Below are 26,005 nucleotides of genomic sequence, written 5' to 3'. Positions count from 1 at the left end.
TTCTCCTTTCAAAAAATATGCATGGGTAAGTCTTGTGTTGAATTAATGGTGATGTACTTCATGTAATTTTCCAAAAGGAACCTCAAAGGGCTGCATTTGTCTGTTAACACCACACATGCACTCTTGTTTGCCACTTGGTCAAGATGTTACTAATTTTCACTTGGAACAAATGCATGAATAAATGAATGCATGAATGAAATGCTTTTGGCGCTCCCTGGCCCCTTCACACACCTCATGCTGTTCTGCTTTGAATTCTAGATTGTACACAAAACACAATAATTTTGCATCGCCTTACTGTGTCTACTAGGCCGATATCACTGTAAGTAAAGCACAACAAGCTACAACGCATTGCTATTTTAATCCAGGGCATGAATGCTGGCGTGCACGATGGGGCAATTACATTTCCTCCAAACAAACACAAACAAAACAGGACTGTAATGCATGCGAGATAAAAACAAAATATATGGGTCATTGCATCAGTTGTTGTTTGCTGTATGTCAAAGCTGCAGCATGCGGTTTCTACGCCACTAGCGTCATCATTCGGGATTGCAAAAATAAAGATGTCACGTTTCCCTTATAATGCATAATGAAATTGCCGCACATGACAGCTAAAAGTACAGGCACGATGTTAGTATCTGAGGCTAGTGCAGAATTTATGGTGTCAGAAAAAGTCCACAATGTCAGCAGATGTTTTTGCAATTTGGAAAGCAATTCTCAAATAGTATTCCAAAGTAAGTTTTGGTAAAAAACAAAAGGAAAGGTAAAAACACAGCTTTCCTGGAAAGCCCTAATTCCATAGATTTCCTTTTTTTTTTCAGTGCTTTCTATGCATATGTGGGGGAAGGGCTGCACACTAGGCTCCTGCTGTTTTGCTTTGACATGGCAAGGAAAGGAGGCTAATGCAGCAAAACAGATCCAGGGGTCAAAGCTCTCCAGCAGCTGACTTGGGTCTATTCACACCACACCCAACAGTGAGAGTTTAACCACACCTAAACTGCACTACTAGACGCATGCATACTGTCTATGACATGTACATGTGTCACACTAATGCTTACATTTGTTAAAGTCAACAATAGTTAAAGTGAGGCAATTTGTGCACCAGCGAATTCCATACAAGCTACTTCACGCGCCTATGTGATAAATGCTTAAAATGTACCAGTCGTTGCCAGTCGTCTGTCTGTAAACAACAAAAAGTTCTTGGTCAATGAAAAGTGTGGTGTTTCTAGGTGAAAGTGACTGCGCTGAAGGGAGATGACAGAAGTGGAAAAGAGAAAGAAAGCAGCAGAGAGTTAACGCTGTACGCGTGGCAATATTTATACACAGCCAAGCCCAACAACAAAAATGGCGATTGCATGAAGAATAAACATCGTTTGAATGTATTCATCCATTAATATAGCAATGTCACTGTATTGCATTTACCTATTGCTGTGGGGTTTTCTTGAAATGGAAGATGATTTAGTTTTCTTTCCGGAGAAGTCGCTATCGTGCGGCAAAACAGATGCGTAACCGTGTTCAGCTTCTAGAGAGAAAGTAAACAAACCAGCATTAAACACAGACGTGTGGGACTCAGTCAACGCAAATGGAAATGTTAGGCACTTGATATGTTTTCATGTCTGACCAATTATGCTTCTATCAGCTTACTGTAAAGCAAGCAAACACCCGGAAAATGAAACGAAGTCACATTTGAACAGAGGCTGGGACGAATGACATTCACGTAAGCCAGATATCTCTGATTATTGAATAATTAATAGACTCAATAACTATGATGCCATCGTCCTTTTGGGCTTGGATTAAATGCACTTGTTCAGCCGGCAGGTTTATAAGTGACATTAGACCAGTGCAACAACAATATATAAAAATAATATTTTTTGGGTTGACCACACAAACATCATTAGGCTATACCTCTGTCTCTTCTTTCCAAATACTCTGCTGCCTCAAGAAGAAGTAGAAGAGAATTAAGTTCCATCCTGATGTATTTACAGAAATAAAAATAATACAAAAAAAAACCGTATTGTGCACTGTTTAACAAATGGAGTAAAACAAAACAAATAAACAAAAAAGTGATGACGCTCGATGTGAACAGCTCAATTCTGAGTCGTAGAGACTCTCAACAGAAATGAATGCAGACTGCACGTAAACTAAAATCTGGAGAGCGAGCGATGGCTTCTTCGTCCAATCACACAACAGAAAAGTATGAAAGGCGGAACCTAGAAACATTTGTATCCAATCAAAGACTTCAAAGAGAGACGTTCACAGGAAAGATGTTGGCACATTGCGAATATCACATGATTGGTTAGTCAGTAATAGTAACAATGTTGCAGCCATGCCCTAGCAACAGTACGTGTGACTCAACCCCTAAATCTCTCATTGGTCTGACGAACACTATACGAGCTGCTGATTGGACGACGGAAATGTTGGGCGTGTCTTCTTGTAACCTCGTTTGTGGAACTATGCTGGCAGCGACAAAGTTTCCTCTCTGGAAGAAGTCAGCGAAAGGAAATGTTCTTGAGAGTCAGGTTTCTGATCGTTTACTGAGCTGCAATCACATTCAAATACTCCTGCAACTCACTTATTGACGTTTAAAAAGTAAGGTGTTAATTAGTTCATATTTATCATTCAGTGACACCAGCAAAGTTTGCTGCTGATAGAAAAGACGTCTAGGGCGCGGTCGACATCCTTCTGCACTTTTGTTTTCAAGGTGGCTACTTTTTTAGAGCTTCAAAACAAGAATTTAACAAATTATTTAAATACGTTTTTCTGATGTTGTAAGTGTAAAAAAATAACATTTTGCGTGCATATTTATATTGAAAAAAATGCAACAAAAAAAAAATCTAAATGATTTGAAATAGCTGGAAATGTAATAGCTATAATGTAATTCCATGACAGGTATACATTTGATAAAAACCTTTTGCTGCAAAATGATGGCTATCATGTCATTCTTTATTTTTTTTTTATTGCAAGAACTTGGTGTTCTTCTAAACAATTCAGCAGAATTTGAAAAACAAGTGTTCAAAAACAAATGTTTAAATTTGCATGTCACAAAAAAACATTTCTCAAGGTTAAATCAGCAGAAGGAGTATGTTAACTTAATTATTTTTCCAGTTTTTGATTGTTTTTTTCATTAAAAGATCAGTTAAATTTAAAAAAGAATTTAAATTATTTAAAATAGGTTTGTCTGATTTTGTCATTTTATATTGAAAAAAAATACAAAAAAATATTTTTCAAACTTTTTTGCAATAGCTGAAATTTAATAGCTGTAATGTAATTCCATGACAGATATTATAAAACTGTTTGCTACAAAATGATGGCTATCACAAGATTCTTCTTCTTGTGAGAACTTGGTGTTCTTGTTAACAATTCAGCAGAATTTGAAAAACGTGTTCAAAACCAAATATTTAAGTTTGCACGTCACAAAAAAACATTTCTCAAGGTTGTTAACATAAGTCAGCAGAAGAAGTATGTTAACTTATTATTATTATTATTATTATTATTTTCATTAAAAGATCAGTTCACCCAAAAATGAAAATTCTGTCCATTAAGGTCAGCAAGGGCTTCAGTGATTCAAGATTTTTAAAAGAGCTATACTAGTAAAATTTCATCTTCTGTGATTCTTTATCAGTGAATGGAATGACGTGAAGTTGAACATATAATGACAGATTTTTCATTTTGGTTTAACCGGCCTACTCCTTCTAACAATATATATTGTTAGGGTAGAAAGAGCTGGGGTGTTATCATTATCATAAATCAGAGAAAAGGGTTAGTAAACGTTACTTTTTTAGACTGGGAACTGAGAGAAGGGAAAGAAGTCAGAGGGAAACAACAAGAAGAATGAGACAGAAAGCAGAAATCGCTGACCTCCGCTCACTCTATGGACAAAAACAAACACAGCTGTTTCTGATTGGTAGCTCGACTGCTGACCTACATTCTGCTTGAGATTCAGACTCAGCAGAGGAGAGACGGAGAGAGAGGGAGAAGGAGAAGACACGGGGGAAGAAAGATGAGCCCTGGTTTGTGGAGGAGCTGAGGAGGAGGTGCAGGAAAACATCAGATATGAAAAGTATTTGTCTGATTTTTTGAATGAAAAATTATCGTAATACAACTTTATGTGATTTACTGTGCATTTAGAAGGCAAACAAATTAATACACTTAATTGTAGTAATTTAAGATCGGATCTCAGTCCAGCTCAAGAGGTCAAGTTTGGCTGGTTAATATGGGTAGTTAGATACCATACTCCACCAAGTATTACAGTTCATGATAGTTGAGAACATTTATACGGCCCTGCATGGTGCCCAAATCACCATACGGTTAATCCGGCCCTGCATTTTTATCTGAACAGCCTCCGTTCCAGTGAATGGAATCACAAAATAAAAAAAATAATAAAAAAAGCTGTTTTCCTCATGGGGACCAAAAAAAATTGTCCCCACAAGGTCAAAGTGGGGACATTTGGTCCTCATAATGTAGAGAATACCAAGTACACACAGACACACACACACACACACACACACACAGACACACACGCGCACACACACACACACACACACACACGCGCACACACACACGCGCGCACACACACGCACACACTCACACACAAACAAACACACACATGAACACACACACACGAACACACACACACACGAATACACACACACACGAACACACACACACACACAAATACGCACACACTCACACAAATACACACACGCACACACACACACACACACAAACAATATCACACACGAACACACACACACGAACACACACACACAAACACATGAACACACACGCACACACACACACACACACACTCACACACAAACAAACACACATGAACACACACACACACACACACATGAACACACACTCAAACACACGAACACACACTCAAACACACACACACACACACACACACCATTTATACAATTTATTTCTGTTGAGCAAGATGTTGTTATGGACCCCATTGGTCTGAAACAACACGAGACAAGAGTAAGTACATAATAGAATTTCCATTTTTTGTTGAACTACATGAAATATGTACATGCACATGTCACATTAATGCTCATATCTGTACTGTTTGTATGCAATAATGCATGAACAAAAGTTGTTGTTTTTTTGGTGAACTACAAGAAATACTCCTCTGAGCTCCATGAGGGAAAAATGCCCAAATGTTGGTCTGGACATATCAGATTTTCTGAAAGTACCTAAATCTATGCTATGATGGGATGTCTAGTTGAGGCCAAGCCAAAGCATCCAAGTTGGGCTGAGGTCATGATGACAGAAGGCATATATTCAATTGATTAAACCATTATGTTGTTAATTTCTCCTCTCCCAAATTCTGCTGAGCCTCAGATAGTGTGCAAGAGGGCCTCCTAGTATATGCATATATCACTGATTACCCCCAAACCATAATGACCTTCCAACCATACTTTACAGTTGGGATGAGGATTTGATATCTGTGTTTTTTTTTTGGGAAGGCTAAGTGGTGTCCTCCCACTCGACACTGTTCTTGTTTAGTGTTTTTATGTTGTAAAGCAGATATTAGCATGTTCTTAGCAAGTCTTTTCTGCACTATGCTCTTGCAGTCATCTTTGCAGAACACCCACTCATGAAAGAGCAGCAGCAGCACTCAACTTTCTCTATTTATAGACTATTAGTCTTACAGTGGAATGATGAACATCAAGGCTTTTACCAATGAAAGCTTTCATGCAAGTAAACAATTCTTATCTTAGGTGTTCTGAGAACTCTTTTGTGGTTCACATAATGCTTCTCGTGAACAGCAAACTCAAAATGTTTTGTACAGCGCAAGAGGCTCTGCCTAACACCTTCGGTTTAGCTGACTTTTAATTCCGTCTAACTTTTGGAGAAGTCATTATCCTACTTTTACATCACACACTTTTTCCACCATGCACTGTGAATGTTTACACAGTGTGTTCAATGAAGACATCAAAACACTTCATTGTTTGCGTGGTATTTCTGTTGCTATGACTTTAAGATTCGGTTTCTATGACTAATTTCTGCAGAAACCAGGCCAATCAAAGGTTTCAACTTCCTCCAAGTGTATTATACAGACCATGATTTACAACATGCAAGTTATTTAAAAGAGAAATCTTTAAAAATCACCTCTCACGCAAACACATCATTGGTTGACTCATGTTATTATGTCCAGCAAAAGAACTGAGGTGATCAGGGAAAAGTTATAAAGTTATATCTGGATGCAGATTTGAGCAATGTATCAATAATGTAACTAGTCTGGGCCAGTTAAGGGACTGAAGGCTTAATTTAATAGGTTTCATTAGTCTATAAGATTCTTATTGTCTTTTAATTCTGTACTTATGTATTTCTCTTTATTGTACAGCACTTTGAAATGTCTGTTGTTGTTAAAAGTGTTTAAAAAAATAAAGCTGAACTTGAATTTGATTAGAGTTTGGCAGCAGTATGATTTATCTTACAGAAAAAAAAAAACGATATTAACCAAAATATGGCATTATGTTGCACACACGGTCCGACTACTTGCAAAATATTAATTTACTTAATTCTGAAATATTAGAGCAAAAAAATAAATAAAAAATATATATATAATTTCACAAATTCTTCTCCTGCTTCCTACATTATGCCATTAACCAACTTTATAAAGTTTCTACTTCTATTGAATGCGAAGGAAAATTACATACAACCTTATGATAATGCAGCTTCATCTCCTTGCTTTTAATTTTTCAAACAAATAAAAACATACATACATAATGAAAACATCTGCTTCAAAATTGTACCATTTGCTTATCAGTCATTTAAAAAGAGAGACATTTCATTTGTTGAATTACTGAATTATAATCAGATGTTATAATTGATACCAATAGTGCAACTACAAACTGTTTCTGACCTGACCTAAATGAATTAATGTAAAAAAGAAATAAAGTTGTTCTGGAAATAATTCATAATAATTTATTCATAGGGGGAAATATCAAAAACAAAAGACTTAATGTCAAGCTGATTTTGATGATGAGTTAAAAAAAATGCTATCAATTATGTTATAAACAACATTAAAGAATAATACTTACACCAGATATAATAATAATAATAATATGTTTAATTTATATAGCGCCTTTCCCAAGCTCAAGGACGCTCTACAAGGTACACGAAAGCAGCAAATACTGATTACAAAGAAACAATTTCATTGGACATTTGCCCAATTCAGTTACAAATAATGCAGTTGCATATAACACAGATTATGTAGTAAAGACAGAAATAGAAAACAAAACAGACAAATACACAATGTAAATTAGTGATGGTGTTGATTAAACAAATAAGTTTTAAGCTTTGATTTGAATTCACTGAAAGAGGTGACTGTTCTGAGTGCCAGGGGAAGTGAATTCCAAAGTTTGGGTGCAGTAACAGAGAAGGACCTGCCGCCCACTGAAGATAGGCGGAACCTAGGTACACAAAGAAGTTCAGAATTAGAAGACCGGAGTGCGCGAGAAGGTTTATAAGAAGAAAGTAGGTCGAAAAGATAGGAGGGAGCAAGACCTTTGAGTGCCTTGAAGGTGAGCAGAAGAATTGTGTATTGCACACGAATAGATACAGGCAACCAGGGAAGATTAAATAGAATAGGGGTGATGTGAGCAGATTTTTTTGTGGAAGTTAATAATCTGGCAGCAGAATTTTGAATGTACTGCAGACGAACGATGGAGTGAGCTGGTAAGCCAGAGAAAAGAGCGTTACAATAGTCAAGGCGAGTGGTAATAAATGCATGCACTAATGATTCCGCATCTTTTCTACTGAGGAAAGGAAGAAGTTGCGCAATTCGACGTAGTTGAAAAAAAGCAGCTTTGGAGAGTTTGCTAATGTCTGCTTCATTGTCTGCTTCACATGATACAAGATATGTATCATGTGAATTCTCCGTCTACTACAGGAATCAGGTGTGAAGTTCTATTGGAAACACTTTTATTATGATGCTGACAGCGACGTCTGGTGTCGCACAGGGGAATTTAAAGGCTCTATTTGTATTTAAGGCAGAAGTTAAACACAATAATACCAAATAAAGCTTTGGTAGAGTGAAAGACTGAACTCAAACCTAATTATGACTAGACATTTTCCCTTTCTTGTATTCAACAGTATTTACTTGAACACTAAATAGATCACTACTATTATTACTACTACTACTACTACGAGAGAGAGAGAGAGAGAGAGAGAGAGAGACACACACACTCTCTCTCTCTCTCTCTCACACACTCACACACATGTCTGGTTTGCTATCCCTGTGGGGACTCTCCATAGGCGTAATGGTTTTTCTACTGTACAGACCATATATTCTATTGCCCTACACCAACCCTACCCCTAAACCTACCCCTCACAGGAAACTTTCTGCATTTTTAGATTTTCAAAAAACTTCATTCTGTATGATTTATAAGCTTTTGTACCCGTGGGGACCACAATTTAGGTCCCCACTGTGACACGAGTCCCCATGAGTCTGTGTGTATTCAGGTTTAAGTCCCCACCAGGATATATAAACCAGTACACACTCTCTCTCACACACACACACACCACATTCAGTTTGAAATTGTTCATAGAATACTAAAATGTTAATTTGTTCTACTTATTAAATGTATATACATGCATGTTTTTTTTAAATATATATATCTGTTCTAGATGTAAACACTATATGCTTTGGCAATACATTGTAACAATTGTCATGCCAGTAAAGCACAAATTGAATTGAATTGAATTGAGCGAGAGAGAGAGGAGACTGATCAGATAGCAGTCTGTGTGGATGCGTACAAAGAAAAACGATTAAAAAAGGGAAAATACTGAGACAGAAGACCACCGTCTGTTTGATGTCCAGAAAGAGTCGGAGGTATTTAAAATAATGCAAACTAAATCACATTATGGCCTAATATTTAAAGTTTTAAGCTATTTAAGTAAGTAATTTAATATACCACACTGGTATTTTCAGAATGCGGAAATAGAAACGTGTTTACCAAAGTAACAAACTCCTCAAACTCCTCCTAGTTTGTCTTTGCTGTGTGATTGGACGAACTGTTTTAATCCCGCCCCTTCATCCACCAATCCCAGTTCAGACGGCCAAACCACCAATCCAACATCACGGCGAGTGCTTCTCTCATGAATATTAATTTTATGATGCTGACGCTGCTTTGTACGTTTCCTGAAGCGCCGGCCCAGTAGCCTAATTAATATTCATGAGGCATACGCCTCGCTCATTCGTCCGCTGCCGAACAGTCCACGTTCTTATTGGGCGAAAGACAAGCTTAGGTCATGAATATGCATGAGGCGTGCTGTGAGCTGTCTGAAGTTAAAAACACTGTCCGTGTTATTGCTCCCTCTCTGCAACGTGCACTGCCAATGCAAATTATATTTTTGTAGACCTTTAATAATCAAAGAAGATATTTTTGACGGATCTTCTTATTTTCCTCAAGGACTGTTTACATTACCAGCAACCTTACTGCTAGATTTTAAGTGAAAGCGAGCCTTCAGTTTAAGGTGAGGCTAAGCTCAATGCATTTAGGACTAAAACGTAAAGTAATACGGTCAGATGACTTCTACTGATCAAACACCGTGCATTTGTGTTGGTTATGTAAAGCACGTGATTTTGCACGTTTGTTTTTAATGAGTTTACTACATGTTTCCGTGATCTGCAGGCTTAGGAGGACGGTAAACAAGCGAGTAATGGCGACTGAGATTGAAGCATGGACCACTGGCCCTCAAAACGATGGTACGAACATTAAACTGGTTGTCCTAAAAAATGCATTAATGCATTCAGCTTGCATTTAGATTATGAATGCATAGTTGGTCTTTTACCGTGTCGTTTTTGCAGACACGGTGACTCTTTAAAACAAAACTTTTTATTTTTTCGTAGTAGCTTATTTTTTTCTTCCTTTTCTCTACAAATAAAGCGGTCAAATACACTTTTTTCTTAGATTTTACACAAATTAACTCTTCGTTCGTAATGTGAACTCTACATCTTGGTACCAAAAGACAGGAGCTAACGTGTTTAGTGCTGCAAAATTGGTTTATGAGCAAAGCAATAGTCAATGACTGGTCGTGTCATTAAATATATTTATTTTCTAATCGCATGTTTTTATTTGTGATCTAGCATACGATAAAATCATTAAGCGTCTTTGTTGCGGAACTATATTTAACACTACGCCCCCTTTCTGAGATACCCGGATGTTAGTTTGTTTTTCTTGCCACCGTGAGTTTAAGTAGGAGTGTTTTGTAAACGTTCCTCGTGATTTTCTTTCAGAAATGCATGAGTACAGAGGTCCAGATCAGTGCTACCCCCCCCCCCCCAACACACACATATACAAACATATTAATTTCCACAGGGATGATGAAAAATAAACAAGTGCATGCATATAAAATACAGAAAACCAGAAACGCAGTGATCGATCAGCTTCGGACTTTAACATATTACATGCATGCACAGCTGCATATTAATATATATATATATATATATATATAAGAGAGAAATAATATCCTGTAGACGTAAGAACAGGATTGGACCAAGAATTGAACCTTGGGGAACCTCACAAATCAATGGAGCAGATTTGGAGTAAAGTTGACTGATATTAACTGAAAATGTCCTATTAGAAAGAAATGATCTGAACCACTCAAGAGCATGCCTAATAAAGATATTTGAATTCAGATATGAATTTGCTTATTTTGGCTGCTCAGCACAAGAATCTCATGCACAAAGTCCATGAAAATGCTGTTGTTGACTGTTTATTGACCTGTCTGGAGTTTCTGATTGCACACAGATCTTGGCTTCAGTGAGTTTCCTTTATCTGATGATTATCTGACTTTAGCATATGAATCATATAACCGACCGACTTGATTATGTCTGTTTTTATTATTGGTATCATCATATTGGAAAATATCTTTACAAATAATTGAAAACTAAAAGTAATTGTGTCAAAATTAAAATATGAAAAGTTTCAGAAATCTTTGACCAACGCAGCTACAGATTTTGGTATTTTGTGTTTTTAAACTTTTGTCATCATATCAGTTTTTGGCCTTTTACGTTATGTTTTGTATTGAAATGAGCACAATTCATTTACACGCATACACAGAGATACAAGAGCGCATTTTTATGACTCTGTTCACATTCAGTCATAGCTCACTGTATTTTTAATATCAAGAAATGTAGTCAGAGTCAATAAATAAATAAATGCACTCACATGAATTAAGCGAAATATACATTTAGTCCCTCTGATTCTCTGATCGTGTAGCTGTTTTTTCCCCCGCATATTTGCAGCAAACAGTAAATGTGATTTTGTTACTTGAGTAGTCACATAAACGTAAAACGATACCTCTCATAGTAGTAATAATAGCAATAGTAATAATAGTAGTAACAGATCACGTGTCACCACATGGAGTTCTGGAGGAAAAAAATTGTTGCACACTTGTCTAACACACACTCTCCATATTTAGAGGAGATATTGATTTATTTCTTGCATGAAAAAAACGTATTATAGCTCATGCACAATAAAGGAATTATTACTTAGTAATTGATTTTTGATATCTACTTTATAACTTTCTTCTGATTTCTGAGGTTTTAATTTGTTTAATAAAAGGCCGATACGTCAGATCATCTCCACCACATGCATTTTATATTATGCACACTACCGGTCAAAAGTTTGGGATCAGTAAGACTTGTAATGTTTTTTAAAGAAGTCTCTTCTGCTCATCAAGGCTGCATTTATTTTAACAAAAATACAGAAAAAAACAGTAATCTTGCAAAATGTTATTACAATATAAAATAGGGGTTTCTATTTTAATATACTTTAAAATATAATTTATTTCTATGATGCAAAGCTGTATTTTCAGCATCATTACTCCAGTATAAAGTGTCACATGATCTTCAGAAATCATTCTAATATGCTGATTTATTATCAGTGCTGGAAACTGTTGCGCTTGTTAATGTTTTTTTGGAAGCTGTGATACTTTTTTCAGGATTCTTTGATGAATAAAAAGTTGAAAAGAAGAGCATTTATTTAAAATATAAATCTTTTCTAACAATATAAATCTTTGCTATCACTTCTTATCAATTTAACACATCCTCGCCGAATAAAAGTTTTAATTTCTTTCAAAAAAAGAAAGAATAAAAATGTACCGACCCCAAACTTTTGAACTGTAGTGAATATTGTTAGAAAAGATTTATATTTTAAATAAATGCTCTTCTTTTCAACTTTTTATTCATCAAAGAATCCTGAAAAAAGTATCAGTTTCCAAAAAAAATAACTGTTGATAATTCTAATAATAAATCGGCATATTAGAATGATTTCTGAAGATCATGTGACACTTTATACTGGAGTAATGATGATGGAAATTCAGCTTTACATCACAGGAATAAAATATAGTTTAAAGGATATTAAAATAGAAACCATTATTTTATATTGTAATAACATTTTGCAAGATTACTGTTTTTTTCTGTATTTTTGATCAAATAAATGCAGCCTTTATGAGCAGAAGAGACTTCTTTCAGAAACATTACAAGTCTTACTGATCCCAAACTTTTGACCGGCAGTGTATGTTGAAAGTGTGTCTCTGTTTTGCATGCAGTAGACAAATTGGATATTATATGAATACCTGCCTAACTGTGGATCCCTGTATTTTTAATTCGATCATTTTTATTAGTTTTTACGGTAACACTTTATTTTAGGGTCTCTTAACTAGTTGCTTATTAGCATGCATATTACTAGATTATTAGCACTAATTAAGCATATTAATGCCTTATTCTACATCTCTAATCCTACCCAATACCTAAACTTAACAACTACCTTACTAATCATTAATAAGCAGCAAATTAGGAATTCATTGAGGGGAAAAATCGTAGTGAATAAGTGTTCCCTATTCTAAAGTGTTACCGTTTTTACTTAATGTTACTATTGTTTCTATTTTTTGTTTATTTCCAGTTTGCAAGTTTAGTGTGTTAACTATCACTTAGATGCCAGTGCAACATTTCTATTCCTCGTGTCTAAAGTTTAAGCTTTTCGTCTAATATTTATCTTTATAAGTCGCACCGCGTCAAAAAAATATTGTTGAGAATAAAATCACAGAGAAGTCGCATCAGTGTATAAATCATATTTTAATGTTGCATTCAGAAATAATGCGCTATATAAATAAACTTGGGCTTTTCTTTTTCGGGGTGAATCCAAATGTGTGTCTTTTGTGTGCTTGATGTTAATTGCATCATTTAAATTGCTTTGGAATAGAAAGTGAAGCACATTTCATATGTTAAAAAAACGTGACTTATATTCCCAGAAAATATAGGATTTTCTTATGATGAGTATTGAAATATATTGGGACATACTGCTGCATTAAGTGCATGAATATTCTTCTTTTGTGATCCATTAGACGGGTTTGGAAAGACTCAAAGGGGGAGTGAAAAAGCTTGAATATCTTGATGGTTGCATGCTTTTAGGGCTGAGAACTAGAACACTGTTTTTCAAGGTTCATCAGATGTGAACATGAGAGCTGAGCAGGTGTGCAGGAAAGACAAACATTTCTCCATAAGCTGATTGATAACTGATTGAACGATGCATTTTAAAAATGTCTGTGAAATATCAAGACTGTGAATGTTTAGTTCTAGTCGTATGCCTGATATATGATGTGTGAAACTTATTTTTGACATTTAAATGGCAGACGTTAAATTGAGAATCTTTGGAGCTAGAATTATATTTTTTTTAGGAGCCTAGTTTGTATATTTATGTTTATTATTTTACCGTGCACATTTGTTGTGTAAAGCAACTTAATAAATGAGGAATTTGAAACGGTTTCTTAGCAGAAAGTCTTAGATTCATAACGTGACTGTTGCATGCATTGCAAAAAATAAATATGTGACCCTGGATAATATGCATTGCTAAGAACTTCATTTGGACAACTTTAAAGATGATTTTCTCAATATTTAGATTTTTTTGCACCCTCAGATTCCAGATTTTCAAATAGTTGTATCTCCGCCAAATGTTGTCCTGTCATAACAAACCATACATCAATGAAAGCTTATTTATTCAGCTGAAATTGACACTTATGACTGCTTTTGTGCTCCAGGGTCACATATGTCAGCTTCAAGTTATGCCCTTATGATTTTGCACTGAAACACAAGACGGAAATCCAGAGGAAGAAGATGAGATTGGTAGGTGTGTTCAGACTTTAGGCCGTTCTGTAACCAGCTGTCCGTTGGCTCTGTGTCTGGCACAGGTGTGTTCTCGCTCGAGCAGAAGCAGCACGAGGAGGACAGATCTTACAGCAGCGAGGATCTGAATGAGCTGGAGGTGAACGGGAACTGGACCCCTCAGGAAAAGGCCCTGCACGAGGCCCGGCTGAAAGCTAAGGCTAAGCGGCGCCTGCGTAAGTCATCGTCCCGTGATTCCACCCGCGAATCTCTCTCGGACTCGGTGTCAGGAGAGCCGACTGCCGATCCACACAGCCCGAAGGGCAAAACTGCTGTAAATGACCGAAAGTCACGGACCGGAAAAGGCCGGGGACTGCCCAAAAAAGGTCAGATGTTTTTTTTTTTTTCAAATGTGCCAATTTTTATAGTAACTCGAGTTATTTGTGTGATGTGATGAATCATGATGTAGTTAGTTTTGCTGCAGAATCATCCTAAAATGTTTTATTTTTTTATACTTTATTATGTCTTTCAATTCAAACATATTTAATACAATTATTATGCAAATGAAAACTATTTTTTACCAATAGTTATTCCTCATATGTGACCCTGGAGCACAAAACCAGTCAATTTTTCAAAATTGAGATTTATGCATCATCTGAAAGCTGAATAAATAAGCTTTCATTGATGTATGGTTTGTTATGATCGGACAATATTTGGCTGAGATACAACTATTTGAAAATCTGGAATCTGAGGGTGCAAAAAAATCTAAATATTGAGAAAATCATCTTTAAAGCTGTCCAAATGAAGTTCTTAGCAATGCATATTACTAATCAAAAATTAAGTTTTGATATATTTATGGTAGGAAATTTACAAAATATCTTCATGGAACATGATCTTTACTTAATATCCTAATGATTTTTGGCATAAAAGAAAAATGTATAATTTTGACCCATGCAATGTATTGTTGGCTATTGCTACGAATATACCCCAGCGACTTAACACTGCTTTTGTGCTGCAGGGTCACATATCAGATGTAACAGTCACCTCTTCTGTTGGATAAATGCTTCTATCTCAAGGTCTTTCCTCTCTGTGTTTTGCCGTTGTCTGTCTTCACGGGTTGTTGTTGTGAGCAGGCGGAGCGGGAGGTAAAGGTGTGTGGGGAGCAGCGGGGATGGTGTATGAGGTGGAGGAACTCGACGCTAACGACCCTAACTATGATGAATCTGCACAAGTAAGAGCACACCTGCGGTCACATGAAGAATACTAGTATACTTCAGTTTATGGTAAACAGTGTTTCCCACAGGCTTGCACTCTATTTGTGGCGGCATATATATGTAAACTCACATTTGCGAGTTATGAAGTCAGAATTGCCAGATATAAACTCACAATTCTGACTTTTTCCCCCGGAATTGAGATATAAACTCACGATGGCGAGAAATAAAGTCCAGTTCCGAGGGACTGTCTTCTTACAGTTGCAACTTTTTATCCCACATTTCTGACTTTTTTCTCACAATTACGAGTTTCTATCACGCATTTCTGAGAAAAATAGTCAGAATTGCAAGATGTAAACTCACAGTTGCAAGAAAAAGAAAAAAAAAGAATTGTGAGATAAAAAGTCGCAATTACCACCTTTTTTGTTATTTTTGTTCAGTGGTAGAAATAAACTTCCACAAATATCCAATTATTATTATTTAACTTTGGAAAGGTTTCCGCGACATCTCGAGAGATCTCGACAAAAAGTCTCACGATTTATTTCCAGAACATGATGCATGATGGGATACACTTGCCCTCGAATGTGGATTTAGTGTGGGCTTACTTCCTGTTCCTGTAGTATGTGTGGGTTATAAATGAAAAGTGTCACAGTGTTTGCAACAGTTCTCTGATTTCCGTGAAATCAAATTAAATCAGGAAATCAAAGTATAAAAGCTATATAATGCACATGCATGTGTGTATATATAGAGCTCATGTTTTCAGCTCCCAAATCAAATATAGTGACATGTCAGTAATTGATTCCTGCATCATGTCATTGTGACTGAGGTTTGATGTTTGCGATGGCATGAGGGTGAGTAAATAATGACAGGATTTTTATTTTTGAGTGAACTGTTGCTTTAAGAATTGGCTGGCCTTTTTTAGATAGTCAGAGCTGGAAGTGGTTTTGGCAACCCTGTTGTTTGAATGTTGCAGTGATGTTAGTATGTACTTGTTGTCCCCTTATTTTCTCTTCATGTACAGTAAAGGCATTTCTCCCAGTGTGAGACTTCTGTTTGTGTATCAGGGAGACACGGTGTATGCCACGGTAGTGCCAGAGCTGGACGAGAGGGAGCTCGAGAAGACCATCAACCCCATAGTGCAGGAGTACTTTGAGCACGGAGACACCAAAGAAGTGGAGGTGAGCTGCAGCTGATGAGCGACGATAAACAACAGAGCCTTAGTCTCAGAGTAATGTAGAGGAGAAGATGCTGAGACTAAACATTCACCGTATACCATTAGAGTAGTGCTTCTCAAACAGAAACACAGCTTAAGTCAAATCTAAATCAAGTTTTTAATTCACCACCTTAAGATCCAGGGTTCAGCTCGGATAAAAGAGGAAGCCTAATTTTAACAGTGATTTCCCGTTTATAACACTGACTAAACAAAAATGTGATTGTGACTTTTTTTTATCTTGCAGTTCTGACTTTTTGCAAAATATGCAAACTCGCGATTGTAAGTTATAAAGTGAGAACTGAGATATAAACTCGCAGTTGCAAGAAAAAAGTCAAAGTTGTGCGTTTTTATCCCGCAATTCTGGTTTTATAACGTGCGGCTGCGAGTTTGTGTCTCGCAAATCTGAGAAAAAGGTCAGAATTGCGAGATATAAACTCAAATTGTGAGAAAAGAAGCCAGAATTGGGAGATATAAAGGCACAGTGTAAACTCACAATTCTGACACTTTTTCCAGAATTGAGATATAAACTCACGATTGCGAGAAATAAAGTCCAGTTCCGAGGGACTGTCTTCTTACAGTTGCAACTTTTTATCCCACATTTCTGACTTTTTTCTCACAATTACGACTTTCTATCACGCATTTCTGAGAAAAATAGTCAGAATTGCAAGATGTAAACCCACAATTGCAAGAAAATAAAAAAAGAATTGAGAGATATAAAGGCACAATTACCACCTTTTTTTATTTTTATTCAGTGGTGAAAACTGGCTTCCATAATTTCTAGAGTGGAAAAAGACTTATATTTTTTTATTACATTTTGTAGTTATGCCCATCTCTGTTTTATCAGGTAGAAATTGGGGATAAAAATAACAACTGGAAAACAATCTTGCAAGTTAATAAGTTTAAAAGGAGAATTCACATCCCAGCTGTCTTCCAGAGTTGAACTTTTGATCTGTTTTTTCTCTTTGATCTGGTAGATGCTGCTCAAAGAGCTGAACTTGGGCCATCACAAGTATGAGTTCTCGTCTCTGGCTGTGTCTCTGTCTCTGGAAGGCAAGGCCAGCCACAGGGAGCTCACGTCTCGTCTGCTCTCGGACCTGTCTGGAAAGGTGCTCTCGGAGAGCGACATGTCTCGTGCGTTCGACAAAATGCTGAAAGAGCTGCCAGACCTGATCCTGGACACACCGGAGGCCCCACAGGTACAGCAGAAATATCTCAAACTCTAATGAAGTCCATGACGCAAGAATCAACATATTATCAGCATATTAGAATGATTTCTGAAGATCATGTGACACTGAAGACTGGAGTAATGATGCTGAAAATTCAGCTGCGCATCACAGAAATACATTACAGTTTACTATATATTCAAATAGAAAGCAGTTATTTTAAATAGTAAAAATATTTCACAATATTACTGCTTTTGCTGTATTTCTGATCAAATAAATGCGGGCTTGGTGAGCAGAAAATTTTCAGCATCCATTACTCCAGTCTTCAGTGTCACATGATCCTTCAGAAATCATTCTAATATGCTCAAGTAACATTTTGTATTATTATCAATGTTGTAAACAGCTGTGCTGCTTAATATTTTTGTGGAAACCATGATTTCAGGATATTATATTATATTATATTATACCATGGTCTTTCTGAATACTCGATTCTGATTGGCTGGCAGGTATGCATTAAATCCGTTTAATGCACAGGTAGTTCCAAGTCAGTTTAATAATTGTTCTATATTAATTGATGCACACAAACACACACACATCTCACGATCAATTGATAATGAAATCAAATAAATGTTATAATTAATTAATTCAAATAAATGTGATCTTACCGCAGTACTTCATCTGCGTCTGATTTGAACGCTAGAGCTAAATAATCATCATTTTTACCCTTCCGGGTCAAATATTGCGTTGCAAACATCATTACTGGCTTTAACTTGTCAATGCTGGGAAATGACCATGGTATAAGTGGGATGATGCACGGCTAGCTGTGCATTAAACGATTTTAATGCACTCACTTTGCATCAGGTGGTTCTTTGCCTCCACGTCGTGCATTAAAATAATTTTAACGCACAGCAAGCCGTGCATCATCCCTTACATCAAATGCATTCTCCATATTACATGCATCCTTTCCTCTCTTCAGATGCTCGGTCAGTTTATTGCACGAGCCATTGCTGACCATGCTATACCCATGAGCTTCCTCGACTGCTACAAAGGCAAAGTAGATTGTGACCATGCCAGGTGAGCTTGATGTGACTTTGACTGGATATCCACCAGCAGTCTTATGCTTTAAATCACGAGGCGCCTCCAGATCATTTAATGTGAGTTCAGGGAGTCACAATGAGAGTCGCATTTGGGTCAGAGTGGGAATTGCAATTGCCAAAGCAGTGGTAGAATTTGGCCTGAATTAGTAGAAGTAACATTTCATGATGCTTGTTGGTTTTTCAGTAAGGTATTGAAGTGGTGAAACGGTGCGCCGTACACTGGCTCCTAGAATGAATATGCAGTTGGTTTTGTCTGACGTGTGAAAGCAGACGGAATGAGCTGCAGCTTTGTTTCTGTCTCGTCTTCTACTCTTCCCGCTGATGTGTTCGTGTTGTGTTGTGTTCGCTCCTGATGGTCAGAGCTGCGCTGGACCGAGCGTCGGTTCTGCTCTCCATGAAGAGGGAGATCATGCGGCTTGATAATGTGTGGGGAGTTGGTGGAGGCCAGAGGCCTGTCAAACATCTCATCAAAGAGGTAAGCTGGTCTCTCCATCAGTACTGCTACACAAAAAACATCTGTATTTTTAAAATTAAAAATACGTATATGGAATAACCGTTTTATAAGGGCAATAAGCCCCATGAAGCCGTGGTTTACAGTGAATTTATAACAGATAAGGGGGTTTATATTATAACTCGTACCTAACAACGCCCCTTAGCTGTTATAAATTCACTGTAAACCACGGCTTCACGGGGCTTATTGCTTTTATAAAACGGTTATTCCATATACGTAGTAAGGTTTCACAAAATAAAACAGAGCAAATAAAGTGTAATGATATTAATAAAAACAGTATTCTTCCACCAAACAATGTAGCTCCTCAGAAACAGTTGTGGTTGCAACAAAGTGGTTGCCGAGCAACACACAAACGTAAACAAAGGTGTATGTTACTTTGTAGAGTCATTTACAACAGCTTCGAACGCGGCTCAGCCAATCAGAATCAAGCACCGGAACTCTCCGTTTTATAAATTTTATTAGATTGTTATATTTTGTTTAACCCTTGATATAAAATGATAACAACATTAAAAATTTGATGTTGATAGATTACTGAATTGATTAACACTTGATGATAATGTGTTAAAAGTCTAAAAATACATGATCTACATGTTGAATTATCATTGAATAACATGGAATAGGCTAATTATAGGTTTGTAAACATTCGGGATGTGCTCGTTGCACAAAACATGAGAGAGATAGCCTTTACGGCTAGAGAAGAATAAAAGGAGAATCAACTCGTCATTCTCTCTTTTTTCCCCTCGGCTCAGAATCATGAGTTTTTATCCCACACTTCTGGCTTTTTTTCCTCAGAATTGACAAACGCGCAATTGTTGAGTTGAATCGCGTTATAAAGTCCGAACTAGGAGATATAAACTTGCATTTGCGAGAAAAAGCCAGAATTGTGAGAGAAAACGGGTAAATGTTATGTAAAATGTTCTAGGTTTAAATAGTATTTCATGCTGTAACTGTAATACAATATGTCCCCAATGAACAGCATATGTGAATATTTTGTAGAGCTATTGTTTAAATCAAATTTATGCTTTAAAAGTAGAGGAATCATAGCAGGTTTCATTCATAGTCTGTGCGTTTAAACGTCTGCGTTTAGCTTCAAATGGCGTCTTTGACGACAGTATTTTATAAAAATGATTTGCATTCTGATTCTGACATCCAAAGACACAACAATAGATTTTTAGTAGAATTAGTAATGAAAGGTTTTTTTTTCATTCAAGTGTCATAATTAACATGCATAACCTAACCTAAGATTAACCTAATTTCCTTTGGTTATAAAGTAAAGTTTGAGGTAAATAATAATTCAGAAAGCTATATATATATATATATATATATAGTGTTTTGTGCAAGACTTGCTGCCAAAATCGTGTTGCTCCAGTGCTTTCTGATTTGCGGTGCATCCACATGTTACGCTGCTGTTTGTTTCCAGATGAACCTGCTGCTGAAGGAGTACCTGGTGTCAGGTGTGCTCTCTGAGGCCGAGCGCTGTCTGCGAGATCTAGAAGTGCCACACTTTCATCATGAGCTCGTCTATGAGGTACGGAGTGGGAACAGTCAGGAGTTATTACATTATAAGTAAAACTATGAGAGATGAGAGAGAAATTCAAGCACTTTTCAATGACTTTCAACTATTTCCAGCACTTTTTTTAAGCTCTAAAAAGATCCAGTTTAAATGTTATTTTTAATGGGATGACCAAAATATACTTTGTGGAAAACAAACACTTATTTAAAATGTAAAAAGACATCAATTTACCACTATAACCAGTAGATGGCAGCACTTATTAGCTTATTAGTCATTCATTTCCACTTTTCTGCTTTATATTTTGATATTATTAAATCACTATTATACAATATCAAATCATCAAGAAATCAACTTTTGCATTTTTTTTTTGCATATGAAGTAAGAAAAGTCACAAAAATACAAACTTTTTAAAAATTTGCGACAAAATCACAGATAAAGTGCAGAGCGCTCCTTTTATAATCACTGAAGTTGTCGGTCAGTTCAGTATAATACTATAAAAGAATAACGATGCATTTAATAAGAGTAGAATATAAAAAAATATACAAATGTATTTGTTGTTAATAAATTTTGTATGCTTCTAGGGCTGGGTAAAAATATTGATATCTCGATATTAATCGATTCTCATTTTTACTGAACAATATCGATTCTTAAATCCCAAGAATCGATTAGTTTAGTCTGTTTTCAGTTAATGGACGGAATGTTGAAGCGCACTTACCATCCAATATATCACAATAAGCATTGTGCGTTGGTACTTTTAATATGAAACAGTCTCAGATTTCAAATTCTGTCCATTGTATTGCAGTATTCAAACAATAAATGCCGTTTTGGCGCTGTTTAATGTGGAGTGACAGATCGCTGTTGCGCCTCAGTGAACTGATCATCTCCTCCACTTTATTACTAGTTATAGCACAAAATAAACATGACTAAACATCTGAAGGTAAGTTAAAAGTAAGAGTACAACTTTACAATCCGTATCCTGTCTCATGTAATCGCTCAATCAGTGTTTCAGCCGCGCAAAGACGTCAATATAACAGATTTTAAACAATGACACGTAACGTCACATTTACCTCAGAAAAACATATTCAGTGAGCATAAACTCATTAGTCAGATAGAAAAATAAACTGTACAGAGGGGCATTTTGCTAAATATATGCACCATATAACATTCATTATGCATTTTACTGTTCTTCAATGTTTAATTTATGTTTGAATAAATCCATTAATTTTTTATGACAGCCACCATTGTTTATATTTAAAAAAAACGAAAGTACATTTTAACCTTCAATATTATAGTAATGTAGCACCAACTGACTCTCGTGTATATTTTACAGCATTAGTTGAGAGATTTGTTTTCCTTGAGAAAATTTGGCATGTACTGTGTACCTGATATATATCCAAAATAATCCACATTGAATCGAATCGAATTGGTAATCGAATCGAATCGCAAGCTTGGGAATGCGAATCGAATCGAATCGTGAAATTTGCCCTATATGCTTCCCAACTCAAGCTCTGCTTTACTGTCAAATTAACATTACTAAGAAATAAACATATAATTTTATTAGTAACTGCACTTACTAATGCAAAACAATAGTCATTTATGATTAAATTAGCTTTATTTTTACCATCCATTTTCAACACAAAGCCCTGTATGCTGTGATACGTTTGTGTTGTTGGGTCGCACAAGAACTTTCTCTCTGGTTTCCGGTCGTTTTCCTCATTTGTTTTTGTGGTTGGTGTAGGCTGTGGTCATGGTGCTGGAGTCCACAGGAGACACAGCGTTACAGATGATGGTCAAACTGCTCAAGATCTTCTGGAAAACTGGCCTAATCACTCTGGACCAGATGAACAGGGTTTGTGCTCACTCTTTATTATGTACTTTGGTGAGTTGCGATGCAACAGAAGTAGAGACAGATCATTCCATCAGTGTTAAGAGTAAAGCATATAATCAAAAATGATGAAAGCTAGGGCAGGGACTTGATTTGATTGATTGGTTTTTGGTTGGATGGAGTTTTGAAACGCTGTAGAGGAGTCTACAAGCAACGAAGTCAAGTAGTGAGGGAGAATATTTGATTTATGCATTCATTTCTTAATTTCACATATTTGTAATGGTCTGGCTTCAAAGCATTGAAATGTAACTTTTTTATTCTTCTTGGGAAAATCAATGTAATACATTTTTGTTCAATAATATATTTTCTGTTTCATTTTGTATTTTGAGAGAATGTTGTGTTACCGATTAATATTTATGCAATAATTAAAATTCATTTTTCGCATTGGAAAATAATACCTTTTTTTTTTTTTTTTTAAGAATTATTTTTAAATGAATGCCGTGTTTAAGTTTAAAATAGAGACTAGCTGTGCACTTTTTTCTGCATCATGGCTGATTTGTAGATTGTAAATGGGTCAAAGACGTTATCCGCATCAAAAGAAATGTACAAAAGTGATTATATATCCATAGAAAGCACATTAAATGCAAGTGAAGTGTCTACATTTAAGGTTTAAAATAAGTTTTTGTAGAATAAAATTTCAAAATTTGGTTGAAATATGTTTCATTGTAATTCAGTGTAACACTTATAGTTATGTAAAAATTCAAACAACATGCTTATTCTGACCTGTACATATAAAAGAATAAGCAAGCATATTACATTTGATTGTGTTTTAAATTAGTAAAAAATGATTACTGACAAATGGGCAAAACCTAGGATAGTGGCAAATTAAAAAAATTTAAAATAACAACTAATTAGTATCTGGGGTGAAAGTAATTAGTCTTTTAATGTGTCATAAATTGATTTTTGTTGTAAATATGCCTGACAAGATTGTTACACTGAATGACATTTTAGTGGGTGTCTTCTGTAAATCAGGGAAAAATGTATGATATTTATTTTTTGCTCAGTTTTTTTTTTTTGAGGTTTGAAAACCCTTTTTTTCTTTTGCCCCCATGCTTTTTTTTTTTTTTTTAGTGTTTTGCATTTTTTTCCCCCCATTTCCATTCATCTCCTATGCCGAAGACCACAGATGTGTTTATTTTTTTAGCCTTTTCGAATCATGCCCTCATCTTTTGCTTGTGTTCATGCACCAAACGACATAAAAGTCACCAAGCTTCGTACTGTTCCGATGAACCTACGATTTTTAAAATGTCAAAAGTGACCAAAGAAGCCCAGAGGTTTACAGGGCTTGTGTGTTTTACACAGGGCTTCCAGCGTGTTTATGACGAGCTGCCGGAGATCAGCCTGGATGTGCCTCATGCGCACTCCATTATGGAAACCTTTGTGGACCTTTGTTACCAGGAGCAGGTCATCACGAAGCAGCTGAGAGACTCCTGTCCAACCCGGTCAGAGAACCTAAAGACTAGAGGATATTCACTTTGAATGGTAATGCACTAGCGGTCTAACAGATGCACTCTTGTGGCCAACAGGGGGCGCAAGCGCTTTGTGAGTGAAGGCGACGGAGGGCTCGTGAAGAGCTAGACGGATCGGCAATCTGTTCCGACTGTCCTCATCCTCCGAGAAAACAAGATCATCATGCAGCAGAGCAACAACTGAGAAATGCTGTTCTCTCCTCTGTTGCAGGCTTTGTTTTCTAATTGTTTGTGAATTTATGCATGCAGCGTGAGCGCTGCAGCGAAGGAAAGAAATCAGCAGCTTCCGATGGCCATGCAATACAGTTTGGGTTGAGGGATTAACATTGCATTATGTTTCCAGCTTCAGTTGTTGATGTTCACAGGTGTTCACTAGTTAGTGTTCACGGTGGTCTCTCAATGCATTTTTTTTTTTTGGCATGCAATGCGTAACATATGAGCACCTAACGGAAGGTATTAAACAAATTGTGCAATTCGAATGCAGTGCTTAGTCAAACTCTTGGGCCGAAATACAACATTTGATGGGGTCACGTCTATTGGTTTTCATTTTATTGCATGCTTATCTTTACATTTGTCTTCTTGTTGCATATAGAAACCATACCCACGTTTACAGATCCGCACGTTTCTTGCAGATTCTGCTTGTTTGGTTCTCGGTGCTTATTCCTGATTCATGCCTATAACGAATGACAAGTGCTTCTGGCTAGTTTTGAGCTAAAGAATGGAGGAGAGAGCCTCTCAGAAAACCGTAAACTGGAAGGAAAGGACTAATTTAACCAACAGGGCTTTTGTACATGCGCTCGGTCTTTCTATGTTTGTTTATGGGACACTTTTTCAAAGCAGAAACATATTTTTGTCAACCAGCGGTTCCAGCGTTTGACACTAAAATTCAATAAAAATTCATATTGCTCATATTCACCTTCCTGTGTGCGTTTATTTACACATTTTTTCTTGATATAGAGACTTGTGTAAGACCTTGACCTCGAAGGAAAAGCAAAAATTAGCCTCTTTGCAAAATGTTAAAATGCAGTACTGTTTTGAAAGTATATCCACAAGACTTAATAATAGTTGTAACGTGAATCTGTTTTATTAACTAACAAAGGTTTGGGGTCGGTAAGATATTTTAATGCTTTGAAAAATTTCTCTTAATCTCACTATAGGTCCTACTATAAATAGTAATATTGCTAAATATTTTTACACTTTAAAATAATAGTTTGCTTTATTTCTTTAGTGAAGGTGAAGCTGAATAATATCCCGATTTAGTGCTCAAGGATCATGTCTTATTACTAAGAAATTTCTATCATATTTTTAGTGTAATATTTTGTATTTTGAGAGGATTTCCCGGTACTAAACAATATTTACCTCTAAATTATCAATCACTTATTTCCATTTAATATAATACAAATAATATAAAAAAAACACATGTATACTATGTTTCAACTAATGCAGTGTTTGTTAAAAATAGACATTTAATGAATAGAGGCACAATTCATTAAAGACACAATTCTCCACTAAATTCCACAACAGCATCAAAAGAAATCAAATTAGAAATGAGTTATTAGCCGTTTTACATCCGATCACATTATTGATGGTGACAAATAAATCAGACAATGCACCAGAAATGAAAATAAAATCCCGAGCTTCAAAAAATGAATCTTTTGATTATCCATGCATCTTTTTTTTTGCATCTTAAACAGTGCGTATCAAATCACGATTTTGAGGAATCTTCATTGTATTGCATTCTATGTTTCCTCCAGAGCTTTGATCATAAAACTATGCATTATATATCATCTTACAGACATATTATTGGGAGATGTAGATTTT

At 36.1% G+C, this 26,005-nt stretch overlaps 2 protein-coding genes across 3 annotated transcripts in view; one reads left to right on the top strand and one right to left on the bottom strand.

The window, feature by feature from the left end:
- LOC107700283 (max dimerization protein 4-like) overlaps positions 1-2,093 on the bottom strand; it is a 12,357-nt gene extending 10,264 nt beyond the window's left edge. For both annotated transcript variants that reach the window (XM_016501890.1, XM_016501891.1), the window contains exons 1-2: positions 1,903-2,093; positions 1,420-1,519 (exon numbers count right to left, since the gene is read on the bottom strand). In XM_016501890.1, the coding sequence (XP_016357376.1) occupies positions 1,420-1,519; positions 1,903-1,966 (164 nt within the window). In that variant the 5' untranslated portion in view covers positions 1,967-2,093. The remainder of the gene's footprint in view (positions 1-1,419; positions 1,520-1,902) is intronic.
- Positions 2,094-9,283: 7,190 nt separating this feature from the next.
- Positions 9,284-25,095, top strand: LOC107700321 (programmed cell death protein 4-like). The gene is made up of 12 exons (XM_016501946.1): positions 9,284-9,489; positions 9,648-9,721; positions 14,209-14,508; positions 15,256-15,353; positions 16,398-16,511; positions 17,521-17,742; positions 18,686-18,783; positions 19,167-19,281; positions 20,738-20,845; positions 22,569-22,679; positions 24,018-24,157; positions 24,242-25,095. Exons 2-12 carry the CDS (start codon positions 9,676-9,678, stop codon positions 24,291-24,293), a joined length of 1,404 nt encoding a protein of 467 aa, XP_016357432.1. The 5' UTR covers positions 9,284-9,489; positions 9,648-9,675; the 3' UTR covers positions 24,294-25,095.
- Positions 25,096-26,005: the final 910 nt, after the last annotated feature.

The sequence above is a fragment of the Sinocyclocheilus anshuiensis genome, unplaced genomic scaffold, assembly GCF_001515605.1.
Source record: "Sinocyclocheilus anshuiensis isolate Anshui unplaced genomic scaffold, SAMN03320099.WGS_v1.1 scaffold326, whole genome shotgun sequence".
Taxonomy (NCBI): domain Eukaryota; kingdom Metazoa; phylum Chordata; class Actinopteri; order Cypriniformes; family Cyprinidae; genus Sinocyclocheilus; species Sinocyclocheilus anshuiensis.
Note: the sequence above shows the minus strand (reverse complement) of the source record. Positions and strands in the feature narration are given on the sequence as shown.

Excerpts from the sequence above, each read along its gene's own strand:
- LOC107700321 (XM_016501946.1), top strand. The coding sequence starts at position 9,676 with ATGGCGACTGAGATTGAAGCATGGACCACTGGCCCTCAAAACGATG. Across the intron at positions 9,722-14,208 it reads CACTGGCCCTCAAAACGATG|GTGTGTTCTCGCTCGAGCAG; the intron begins GTACGAACATTA and ends TGTCTGGCACAG. Across the intron at positions 18,784-19,166 it reads GTAGATTGTGACCATGCCAG|AGCTGCGCTGGACCGAGCGT; the intron begins GTGAGCTTGATG and ends CCTGATGGTCAG.